General features: G+C 45.7%; 2 protein-coding genes across 2 annotated transcripts; both read left to right on the top strand.

Moving 5' to 3' along the window:
- The first annotated feature begins 95 nt into the window (after window positions 1-95).
- Window positions 96-4986, top strand: prkn (parkin RBR E3 ubiquitin protein ligase). Its single transcript, XM_026310210.1, has 11 exons — window positions 96-153; window positions 330-493; window positions 612-870; window positions 1174-1289; window positions 1563-1646; window positions 1911-2026; window positions 2154-2290; window positions 2708-2769; window positions 2854-3084; window positions 3422-3539; window positions 3873-4986. Exons 1-11 carry the CDS (start codon window positions 147-149, stop codon window positions 3974-3976), a joined length of 1398 nt encoding a protein of 465 aa, XP_026165995.1. The 5' UTR covers window positions 96-146; the 3' UTR covers window positions 3977-4986.
- Window positions 4987-5488: 502 nt separating this feature from the next.
- Window positions 5489-11903, top strand: LOC113132019 (transient receptor potential cation channel subfamily V member 5). The gene is made up of 19 exons (XM_026309814.1): window positions 5489-5575; window positions 5866-5977; window positions 6056-6204; window positions 6389-6475; window positions 6573-6723; window positions 7316-7477; window positions 7553-7662; window positions 7786-7897; window positions 8101-8129; window positions 8180-8322; window positions 8407-8521; window positions 8647-8817; window positions 9268-9338; window positions 9477-9644; window positions 10177-10295; window positions 10865-11069; window positions 11159-11366; window positions 11445-11503; window positions 11622-11903. The coding sequence occupies exons 1-19, from the start codon at window positions 5489-5491 to the stop codon at window positions 11749-11751; spliced, it is 2388 nt and encodes a 795-aa protein (XP_026165599.1). The 3' UTR covers window positions 11752-11903.
- The last annotated feature ends 356 nt before the right edge of the window (window positions 11904-12259 follow it).

Here is a 12259-nt window from a genome sequence, read left to right as displayed (position 1 = left end):
TTCCGGTGCTCCTCCGTGGCGTCACGTCCGCGAGACTGCGCCGTAGTTTTAGAGTGAGGCGTTCATGACGTCTTTGTTCAAAGCGGAACTCCAATACCCAGAGTGCATCGCAGGTCGTGCACGGAGACCGAAGGACGAAGTGACGGATGATCGGTGAGTTTTCTTGTGGTTCGGTTACTGGGTTCTCCTCGGTATTTACCGGGTTATACTGGGTTCTGCCGGTCTGTCAGTGTCAGCTGAATGACACTGTCGGTTTAATCAGTAAATACGGTACCTGTCCGAAGTCATTTGCTGCAGGAAACGCTCACCTCTCACCTGTGTGTCCTCAGTGTTTGTGCGGTATAACCTGGGGCCAGGTGTGGCCGTGGAGCTGCAGGAGGAGGCGAGAGTGGCCGAGCTGAAGGAGGTGGTGGGGACGCAGCACGGAGTCAAACCGGAGAACCTCAGGGTGCTGTTCGCTGGAAGGGAGCTGCAGAGCACTGCCACACTGCAGGTGAGGTCAGAGGTCAGGTTTGATTGACAACTCATCGTTAAACAGGCACATGAAAGTGCCTGACAGGAAGAAGACAGACCTCCTCAGCTTCCTCACCTCCTCCTATCCTCTTCCTCAGGGGTGCGACCTCCCGGAGCAGAGTACAGTCCATGTTGTCCTCCCTACATCAGGCTCCTCCTCCTCCCAGCTGCTCTCCCTGCAGGAGCGTTTGTCTCAGGCTGGGGAGGAGAAGCAGGACAGTCTGACCAGGATGGACCTCAGCGCCTCACGGCTCCCCTCAACCTCCACCGGCCTGGCTGTGATCCTGGAGGGGGGCGACAGACAAGGAGGTGATGGAGCAGCAAAGGAAGAGAGAGGGGAGGCTGCCGCTGTGAAAGGTCAGTTTGTCTGTACTCCTGCTGTACTCTTGCTGTACTCCTACTGTACTCCTGCTGTACTGCTGCTGTACACCTACTGTACTCCTACTGTACTCCTGCTGTACTCTTGCTGTACTCTTACTGTACTCCTGCTGTACTCCTGCTGTACTCCTACTGTACTCCTACTGTACTCTTACTGTACTCTTACTGTACACTTACTGTACTCCTGCTGTACTCTTACTGTACACCTACTGTACACTTGCTGTACTCCTGTTGTGTGTCTGTACTCCCGCTATCTGTCAGTACTATATTCTGTGTGTACAGGTGTGCGTTCCTGCAATACCTTCTTCGTGTACTGTAAGACCTGCCGCTCCGTCCAACCAGGAAAACTGCGTGTTCGCTGCAGGTGCTGCAAACAGACGACACTTACACTGAGCAGGGTGAGAGCAGTGACATAGTATGTTGCGCAGTATTTGTGTTTTTGATGATCATGTGACGATGTTTAATATGTGGAAGCTTCTGTGCTGTTGTTATATGTCATTATGTCACAGGTGCTGCTTCAGGTTAGATCTTATTTCTGTTTAATGTGGAACGTTAAATATCAGTGAATCTACTGCTGCGTTACACACAGTACGCACACGTTACTACACACTGGATGATGATGATGATGATGATGATGATGAAGGGTCTTCATCTCTCTCAATCTGCCTCAGGGTCCATCCTGTTGGGACGACGTCCTCCTCCCAGGTCGTATCCACGGCGTGTGCCAATCAGATGGTTGTCATGGCAACGAAGCTGTAAGGGGCAGAGCTTCTGTCGAGAGCTACAACAGTTACATCAATAATCAATTAGTCGATCGACAGAAAATGAATCAGCAGCTACAGCAGCATCATCAGATATTATTGGATACATTTTGCAAGCAAAACATGAAAAAAGTTGATTCTCTGGTTCACGGTGCAGTGTGAGAACAAAAGCACCATTTTCTGATGTTTTATCGATCATATCAACAATCAGCAGATTCGTTGATAAATAAAATAACAGTTTTGTGTGTGTTCATGCAGGAGTTCTTTATGAAGTGTGCATCACATCCGACCTCAGACGACGACCTCTCGGTGGCTCTCGACCTCATCGTGAGCAACACCAGAGACGTGCCCTGCATCGCCTGCACCGACGTCATGTAAGAGACACGTTGCTCAAGATGGAAAACATCACTACGAATTAAATAAATTTTAGGGCAGATTCAAAAAGCTTTATTGATGCAACCACGTTGGGTCAGTTTCACTAAGGCACCGTCTGTGTCTCAGGGACGTGGTGGTGGTCTTCCAGTGTCTGGAGCGGCACGTGATCTGTCTGGACTGTTTCCGTCGATACTGTCAGACGCGTCTGGACGAGCGACAGTTCGTGCATCACCATGTGTTTGGATACTCGCTGCCTTGCCCTGGTGAGTCCACTCTGAGTTCACTGAGTTCAGGATTTCTGTCACGTAGCTGCAGCATCTGCCTGTCACTTGAACTCAGTGTCTGTACCTGTGATGTGGAGCAGACATGGAAATAAGATCATTGATGCTGATAACGTCTTCAGAGTACATTCAGTGACTTGAAGAAGGTCTGGACAAACCTGCCGACAGTCCAGTTTGTGTTTGAAGCCACTGGAATTAAAGCCGTAGCTCCAGAGTTAAATATCTGCGCATGTTCAGAAACAGCTGCTACCTGACATCTGGTGTTTACAGATCAGTCACACAAACCTTCACCACTGTGTGTTTCACTCGGCCTGCAGCTGCAGACGAGGCTTCAGGTGTGTTTGACGGTAGAAACTGATAGAAAGAGTAAAACCCTGTCGTGCATGTTTCCCTGTGCAGCCGGCTGCAGAGACTCCCTGATCAAAGAGCTGCATCATTTCAGGGTTTTAGGAGACGATCAGGTGAGGGACAGGGACAGAGATTACTTTTTTGTCATCATTTTACCCAGAATCCACCCTGACTCACCTTTGTTCTCTCTCTCTCAGTATGGACGGTACCTGCAGTATGGAGCTGAGGAGTGCCTGCTGATGATTGGTGGACTGATGTGCCCGTCTCCTGGTTGTGGGGCGGGGCTTATTCCACCTGATGGCAGCAGGAGGGTGGAGTGTAACAGGCAGGTGGGCTGTGGGTTTGTCTTCTGCAGAGACTGCAGGGAGGGCTACCATGAGGGGGCATGTCAGACACAGCTGGCCCCACCCACAGGTGTGGCCTCACAGGTAAGCTAATCGATCATAGACCTCCATCAAGACAGAAACAGAAAAAGATAAAGAAAATAAATGTGTGTTGGCACGAGCATATTTCATACTCAGTAGGAGCTAAAACAGTCCCTGAAAACAGCGTTCTGAGAATTATTATACTTGTCAGTTCCTGCAGTGCAGACACACAAAAAGGGGAACTTCCTCCAATGGTTCTATGAACCACGAAAAGGTTCCTCGGTCCAATAGTGACTAATGACAGGTGAACCAGTAAGACTAGAACAGAGGCTCTGCTGCCCTCTGCTGGACCAGTGCTGGACAAAACCTCTCACTCCTTTCTCTTCTTCCTCCTCCTCAGGGTTTTGTGGTGGGGGAGGAGGCGTCTCTCAGAGGGAGGTGGGATCAAGCCTCCCAGCTCCTCATCAAGGAGTTGACTAAATGCTGCCCTCAGTGCTCGGTTCCTGTGGAGAGAAACGGTAAAACACAACAGTATCTGAGCTGGTTTATAGATCTGGTATTCCAGAAAGCTCTCACTTCAGGGTTAAACTGCTCAGAGTTTTCACTAAACCCACCTTCTGGCAGACCGCCCAGCTGTGTGGATCAAGTGGTCTGTGACAGATCCCTGATCTTTTCAAACATATCATTTATCATTTATCATCAAGTATCAGATCAATCAGCATAACTGTTGTTGTGATGGAGATTTTGTTAACACCAGAAACACCTCATTAATTAAACTTCCAACTGACTGTCCTGCAAATGTGGGCTGTGGGTATTTGTTGTTCAGACTGTGTTGTTGTCGCCCCCTGCAGGTGGGTGCATGCACATGCAGTGTCCTCTGTGCAAAGCTGAGTGGTGCTGGCTCTGTGGAGTCTCCTGGAACAGAGAGTGCATGGGAAACCACTGGTTTGGATAAACCGACACCGGTCGGTTTGCTGTAGGAGCCGGAATCGGACTCCAAGACCTGAAGATGTTTGAAGGCCTGTGAGCTGCTGCTGTTTAAAGTCCCTTTGTCTCATGAATTTTAGTTTAACTATATTTATAAAGTAGTTCAGGTTCGGGTGTGTTTCGCTCCAGTCAGCAGGGTCTGTGCTGACTATGACTGGCTATTGTCAGACACCTGGAACCATCCAAGTCACCCTGCACCTGAGTACACCTATACAGCTGAAGTGAAACATCAGTGGGTCAGTAAAGTTTGTGGTTTCACTACAGGAACACATGAACTAAATGTCCTACCGGTTTATTTTTATTTTATTTTTTTGTTAAACATCAGCATCAGAAATGTTCTATCAGTCAAAAGAATTTAAGAATTTAGTCTGACCAGTGGAGACACATGAACAGTCCGTTTGTTCTCCACTGCCACTACAAATTTATTTTTACAACAACAATCATCAGTCTGGTTGTTTTTGTGGAGGGAGGGATTTCAGAGGTTTAAACCCAAAGATCAGAGAAGTTTTTTTGTCAGTGAAGAAAACAAAGATAAGCCAACATGAATGTCGTGGATCATGTTCTTCTCTTCCAGTCTCTGCTGTGTTAAAATAAACTGTGCTAATTTTTAAGGACTGGATGGATTGGATGGACTGGATCAGGCGAGTCGTCAGGAACCTGAGTCTTATTTAATGTGAACAGCGCCTTGCACATTTATGGACATATACATTCATGTTTACAGCTGATAATTAGGGCAGACTTTGCAGTAACTATAGTACCAGCCCTCAAAGTACTCGGTAATTACTTCATACACGTGAGCTGAATATATACTGTGCCCTGTACAAGGACGTTAGGTAGGACATAAACATGTTACTGCTAATTATACTGTTTACTGCAGTGAAATGATTACTGTGTAAAAATATAGTGTTAATATTAAAAATACATTTTATGGTACCAGAAAAACATCGATCCAATAAATAAACTTAAATTCTTCATCTTCAGTGATCGATTCATTTTTATAGGAAAAATTCAAACGTTTGGATTTTGAGATAGAAACAGTTTTTCTTTTCCTTATATTTTACATATTTCTTTTGTGTTTAGTTTTGATATGAGTCCCAACCTCTGAACCACGTGATGTGAACTCTTGTTTATGATACTAGCTATTCATGTAAACCTGAGATCAGATCCTGGACCTGGGCCTGGACTTTCCACTGATAAGATGAGCCATAAACCTTTGAGCAACAGAGGGCTGATAAACAGTTTTATGAGTTTATTTTCTACAGCCAAGACTCAAAACATGACATTAGGGCAGATCCAGATCAGACCCTCAGGACCACAAGGTGAAGACAGATCCAGATAAAAGAACACTCTTAGATTTAGTGCAATGTCCCAGGGACATGCGGTTCTGGACATGATCTGGTTCTAGTTCTAATAGATCCAGTGGGGTTCAGGAGATCCAGCAGGCTTAAGGAAGTTCAGTGGACAAAGGAACAAAACCAGGATGAAGAGGAGGATCAAGGTTGGTCTGACAGGTCTGCAGAATCCAGGAGTGGATATAGAGATGACTGGAAGCACCAACATAATCCAGGTGGGTTTGAGCCAAAAGCAGAGCTGGGTCCCCATAATGACTGTTTCCTTCCTTCTAGTGGGTCGAGCTAACTATGGTGCCTGAAAATGTTTTTAGTAACAATGATTAAAATTTATTTAGTTTCAAATCAAAGACTGAGGTCAAACAGATTTTTACCTGTGCAATTAAAACAAACACCTAAAGTCCACTGTCACTTCTGACAACCAATTAACACACAAACAGTGTGTCATGTGACTTAGAGAACCTTACTTAAAGGCCATGCTGGTTTACTGGTCTGTCTCTGTCCTCAGGTCTCAGAACGTTATCAGGGGCCCAGGTCCTCGGGGTCAACAGCAGAGGCTGCAGCTCAGTGGGCATCATACTCCCGCAGACGCTGGAAGCAGAGAAGAAGAAACCTGACAGGTGAGTCGAGCTGTTTTTTTTTTCTACGGAGCAGATCTGGAGTCATTAAAATCTTAATGGATGGTTCATGGTCAGTAGTTCAGCCAGAGATGAAGTACAGAGGTTTGGCTGAAGATGATGAACAACAGAGAGATGAAACAGACTCAACGATTAAAAGTCAGAAACTGAACAAAAGCCTGCTGGATCACTTCAGACACCTAGCTGCGACCAACCAGGACACTGATCAGGTAACTCCGACCAGGTAACGTATTGTATAAACACTGAAATAAATGAAAACCAGAGTGAAGGAAAACAGACATATATAAACTGACAGGTGTTGTAGTTCTCTTGTGCATTCAGGTAGAACCAGGTAGTTTTAAAAACTCTCCTGAGGAACATATTGAATCATCCTGCACCTGTTTGTTTGTTCAGGTCGACCTTCAGTTTCTGGATCAGCTGATCTCAGACGGAGCTGATCCAAACAGTTCTGACCGATATGGGCAAAGTGTCCTGCACGAGGTCAATGCCTGATTTTATTGATTTCACACTTTATTCAGTTACAGTAACAGTGACTCTAATCGATGTCATGTTAACACCCTGCTCTGTGTGTGTTCAGATCTGCAGGGCCTGGAACGTGGATGTGATGCGGTTCTTTCTGGACCGGGGCTCAGATCTCCTCCGCCCAGATCAGTTTGGAGTCACAGCGCTACACGTGGCCTCAGCACTAGACTATCAGGACATGGTCCAGTTCCTGCTCGACCAGAAAGGTCTGTTGTACAAGTCCAGGAGGGAGTTAATGGAGCGGTCTGACATTTTGGTTTGTCTGTGAGGAGAAGAGAGGAGCTCAGTCCATGATGGAGTAGTCTAGGCCAATAGCGGCATAACTAAGGGATGGTTCAGGGTCACCTGAACCAGCCCTAACTATACGCTTGGTCAAAAAGGAAGGTTTTAAGTCTAGCCTTAAAAGTACAGAGTGTGTCTGCCTCCTGAACCCAGACTGGGAGCTGATTCCACGGGAGAGGAGCTTGATAGCTAAAGGCACTGCCTCCCATTCTACTTTTGGAAACTCTGGGAACCACAAGTAGACCTGCACTCTGAGAGCGAAGTGGTCATTGGGATGAGATGAGGTTTAACCACTCACAGTACTCTAGTCTTGAAGTAACAAATACATGGACTAGTTTTTCTGCATCATTTTGAGACAGAATGTTTCTATTATGAAATGAACTCTGCAGGCATCAGCAAATCTGTTGGGGGCAGAAACTGCACATCAGGAATATACAGCTCCATTAGGGTTTTGATAGTCCACCACTGGCAAAGGCTCATGTAGTTGACCAGTATGTTTGTGTGTGTTTTACTCAGCTGATCCAGAAGCACGGACTCTCCTGGACCAGCAGACCCCTCTTCACTATGCTGCAAAGAATGATGCTGTGGGTTCAATCAGACAGTTGCTGCAGGCTGGAGCCTCCATCAGCTGCACCGACTACAAACACAGAACGCCGCTGCAGCTCGCCGCCAACCTGGGTACTGCTGACATCACTCCTCAGTGTACTGACATCAGAACTGACATCACTCACACAGCTCTGTTGGTGTTTTCAGAGCGTCGTGAAGCAGCTCAGGTCCTGCTGGAGCTCGGGGCCAAGGCTGGGGTGAAGGACTCTGATGGACAGCTCTGTATCACTGCTCTGATTGGTCGGATGAGTCCAGTGGTAACAGTGTTCCATCATTTAATAGAACAGAATAATAAGAGAAGAAGCAGGGCAGTGGCCCTCAAGGACCATGGCTTGGGCTCATAAAGTAGAATAACCGGTGCTCACTGTGGTTGTGTTCAGGCCCAGCTGGCGCTCAGTCAGTTCCATGTGACCGACAGGATGACCAGGCAGCAGTACTACTACCTGAACCTGCTGGAACCAGAACCACATTTGCCTGAGACCCACCTGCAAGGTAATTCCAGTACTGCTGATACTGCAGTACTAGTGCAGTATTTCTACAGTCTTCCACTCATCCTTCATTGTCCCCCCAGTGTTAGAGCATCCGGTCGTCCTTCTGAAGGTCCCTAATGTTACAATAGTACTGCAGTACCACTCTAGCACTGTTAGCATTACTATAAATACTACTGACTTCTGTTACACTCTTGTGTTTTGTAGAAGCTGTGGTCAGTGAGCCGACATCTCCAGTAAGTAAAACTTCAGTGAAACAGGAAGTTAACTGTGTTACTCTGCACAGCCTAATATTTCAGTGTGCTGTGTTACCTGTACGGTTCCTCACCTGTCCCAGCTGCAGGTGGTGGTTCAACAGGGAAAACTGGACCTCATCATGAATCCTGTCTTTCTCAAACTGATCCAGGTCAAATGGAACCTTTATGGCAGGTAAATGGTCTCTGATTGGTCTGATTTATTTTACATCATCACCCAGTAAACTCTCAGGTGAGCTTTCACTGCTTTACCTGTTAGGTTCGGAGCATGGCTTCTTCTCATCCTTAACTTCCTGTTCAATGTCTCCTGGACGACTGTCGCCATATCCGTGTCTGTTCAGCGGGATTCACCCGATCGATATGCCCTCCCCCAGGTGACCCACCTGTTTCTACTCTTCCGTCCCTCACTGTCACTCTCTCCCCTGACTCTCACCTTGAATTTCACCAAATTGTCTCCAAATGTCTCTCACTCACCTGTGCCTGTCTGTCTTTGTGTCAGGACTGGTGGCTTGTCTTCCTTGTAGTCCTGGCGCTCCTGTTGACCCTGGAGGAGGTGCTGAGGGAGGTGTTGGACATCCTGCGCTCAAGGAGGAAGCTCCGCCTCTGGCGGGAGTGGGCAGAACGGCGTCTCAACGATGACCTACAGTGCTCACATCCCATGTGGCCTCAGGTATGAAAAAACACAACATTGGCATCTTGAATGTAGTGTTGTAATTGTTGTTACTTCCTGTCTAACACAGGAAGTAGAATTATATTAACATCAAATAGACAAACTGAAGGTAAAGAGATTCAGTCACGTTCTGGCTTATTAAAACTGATGGTTCTGCTGCACAACGACCAGGAGGGTAGAAAAAATAGTATTAAAACTATCAGTATAAGTAGTATGTGTAGAATGAGTACTATCAGTAATATCAGTGGTATTAGTACTACTAGTAGTATCAATAGCATGAGTCATATGAGAATTATCAATATAATAGTGGTATCAATAGTATTGGTGGTATCTATAACATAAGTAGCTCCAGTGGTATTAGAGTTATCAGTTGTATCAGAAGTATCAATAACATCATTACTATCAGAAGTATCAGTAGTACTAACAGCACTAGTTTCTGTTTTGTTGCAGGACAGAGTTTTTCTTTTGGATCAGAAAAATCAGATTCACAGGACGAGTGGAAGCTACGGCCGAGACCTTTGGTATCAGCACTCACAGAAAACACAAAGTAAAAACATTAGTCAGCAGAAATATCAGAAGGTTCAGTTTCATTTGCCTCATTTTGCTTGTTTTAAGTCTGTGATGTGCCTGTATCTGCGCTTACCTGTGTGTGTTGTCAGGAATGTCTTTGATTGGCTGGTGTACTTTCTGCTGACGGTGTCGTTCAGCGTCCACCTGGCTGACGTGATTGGTCCGTCCGTCTGTCTCCACACCACCAGTCTGCGTTTGTTCTCCATCACTGTTGTCTTCCTGTGGCTGCGCCTCATGAAACATGTTAGAGCCTTCAGGTACAAACACAGCACACTTCATCTACAGATAACACACACACACTGTATCTACAGGTAACGCACACACGCTGTATCTACAGGTAACGCACACACGCTGTATCTACAGGTAACGCACACACGCTGTATCTACAGGTAACGCACACACGCTGTATCTACAGGTAACGCACACACGCTGTATCTACAGGTAACGCACACACGCTGTATCTACAGGTAACGCACACACGCTGTATCTACAGGTAACGCACACACGCTGTATCTACAGGTAACGCACACACGCTGTATCTACAGGTAACGCACACACGCTGTATCTACAGGTAACGCACACACACTGTATCTACAGGTAATGCAGACCTGCCTTGTGTATCATGAGTGTTGTGTTGTTTGGGGAAATGTTTTGATGCAGTCATGAAGGACAGATGGTTACGGCAGCGTTGACTTTGGTTATAGATGATCAATATTCACAGACAGATCAGGTTCATGACTTCTCTTCTGCTGACTGAACTCTGACTTTAAACCGTGTGTGCATGTGCAGGTCGATGGGTCCGTTCATTGTCATGTTGGGGAGCATCTTTGGTGATGTAATGCGCTTCCTGTTCCTGTACGCTGAGATCTTTGTTCCCTACGCCTGCAGCTTCTGGATCATATTTGGAGGTCAGAGTGTGATGACAAAGTTTACTGGCATTGCACATGACAAAACCAGACAGTGGTACAGATTTTACTGTTGCTGCTGTGGAGCTCCTTTGTACCTATCTTACCTGAGGTGTACAAATAATTATTCTCTTATTTAGGATTGTTTAGAAAATCCTGTTTTCGCCAATAAATCATTAATATAAAGATTATTGAAAGAATTGAAATGAAAAGCAGCAAATTGTAAGTCAAACTGGAACAATGAAATATTTGTTAAAATTAAATCTTGATAAATTTCTCTGTCACTCTATGTAACATAAATATCAGGTAGTTTAACTTGTAACAAAACATCATATTTTATGAGCAAGCAAGGTTTTTTTTCTTTGTATAATTTGAAGAGCACCTGCAGTTGTCACATACACGTAGGATAAGTATCTGGAACACTGAAGTCCAGTACTTGGGTAAATCTACTGAATGACTTTTCAGACTGGGGCAAGTTATAAAAACTGCTCCTCAACACATTCAATAAACCAAGACCCAGGGGAAAGTATGAAAACCTTCCTGTTTCCCCCTCCACCCCCACCACCTACCAGGTTCATCCTCAGTTCCCAGCATGCAGTCTGTCTCTGGCCTTCTGTACAGTCTGTACCGCATCACTCTGGTGGATGAGTATGAGTACTCTGCCATGGTGAAGGTGGACGCCATCATGGCTCCTCTGCTGTGTGGCACGTTTTTGGCTGCGTCCTCCATCCTTTGTGTCAACCTCCTGATCGCCCTGCTCACTGACACCTTCCAGAGGTCAGAGGTCATACCTGGACTCACATCTGGACCATACAAACTCAACCTTAACCCTACCCAGTAAACTGACCACTGTGTGTTTCTGTTAGGGTGCATGATAACTCGCAGGCTAATGCAGTGATGCAGCAGGCGGCAGTCATCCTGCAGGTGGAGGACTCCATGCCCTTCCTCCGTCGTTTCTTCGACAACAATTACATCTTCAGCCACTGTGCACCACTGGCCGTCGCCTACAAGGATGACATCACAGCAAACTCCTGTTACCATGACGAGAAGGGACGCATTGCTGCGCAGGTCAAGGTGCGTCTGAAAAAAAAAACATGAATAGAAAGGTTTTTATTAAAAGTTTAGAAAGCACAGTCTGTGTGTGTTCCACAGGAGACTCTGGACCAGTTTCTAATCCTGCAAAAGGACATGGAGGTGGTCGTGGATCCAGGGTAAGATCAGTTTCAGAATAATGAAATGAGAATCACAAAGTCTAGACAGAACCAAACAAAGAGTCAGATCATGTTTTCTGTGTGTGAAGCTAGTCTGACACGTACTTCTTTCTACCAGGGTCCAAACAGACCAGGACCTACAGAACCAGAATGAGAACAACCAGGGGCTTCAGGCCATCCAAGAAGAGCTGAAGCAGCTCCGGACTCTGGTCCAGCAGTTAGTTCAGAACAGGACTGACTTAGGTTAACAGATCTGAGTGGAGTCTGAGAGGACCAGGCAAGACCAGACCAAAATGACAAGAACCTGATTTATTGAAGTGCAGAAATTTGCAAATAGTTATTTCTGTGTTGATTTCCTGGCAGTGTATAAAAAGTTTACCTAATAATATCATTATTTAACCTGGACCTGAATAGAATATTTAAAAATGGCTAACTGTTTTTCAAAAAATAAAATAAAAACATTGTAAAATTAACACCGCTGCATATAGCAGGCTGGACAAGACAAAATGAAATGTGTGTGGTTTTTTAAACATGTACCTGTTTGGCTCATCAGCACAGGATCAGACTAACAGATCTCAGGGGGTTCAGGTCAGACTTAGTCCTGTTCTGTTGTGCTTAACCACAGAGCTGCTGAAGAACCAGAGGTGATACCAAACTGTGTTGGGTGTTAGATTCTGGTATTAATCCTGAGTCACCTCATCCACATACAACAACATCTTCTAATACTGTGAATATTTTTATACCTATGGTTTATAT

This window comes from Mastacembelus armatus, chromosome 15 (genome assembly GCF_900324485.2).
Source record: "Mastacembelus armatus chromosome 15, fMasArm1.2, whole genome shotgun sequence".
Classification (NCBI taxonomy): domain Eukaryota; kingdom Metazoa; phylum Chordata; class Actinopteri; order Synbranchiformes; family Mastacembelidae; genus Mastacembelus; species Mastacembelus armatus.
The sequence above is the reverse complement of the archived record's forward strand: the minus strand, read 5'-3'. Positions and strand labels throughout refer to the sequence as shown.

Bases quoted from the DNA above. Each gene is read 5' to 3' on its own strand.
- prkn (XM_026310210.1), top strand. The intron at 2,770-2,853 runs GTGAGGGACAGG...TCTCTCTCTCAG, and splicing joins GGGTTTTAGGAGACGATCAG to TATGGACGGTACCTGCAGTA. The intron at 3,540-3,872 runs GTAAAACACAAC...CGCCCCCTGCAG, and splicing joins GGTTCCTGTGGAGAGAAACG to GTGGGTGCATGCACATGCAG.
- LOC113132019 (XM_026309814.1), top strand. From the start codon at position 5,489: ATGAAGAGGAGGATCAAGGTTGGTCTGACAGGTCTGCAGAATCCAGGA. The intron at 8,130-8,179 runs GTAAGTAAAACT...TACTCTGCACAG, and splicing joins TCAGTGAGCCGACATCTCCA to CCTAATATTTCAGTGTGCTG. The intron at 9,339-9,476 runs GTATCAGCACTC...GTGTGTTGTCAG, and splicing joins AGCTACGGCCGAGACCTTTG to GAATGTCTTTGATTGGCTGG.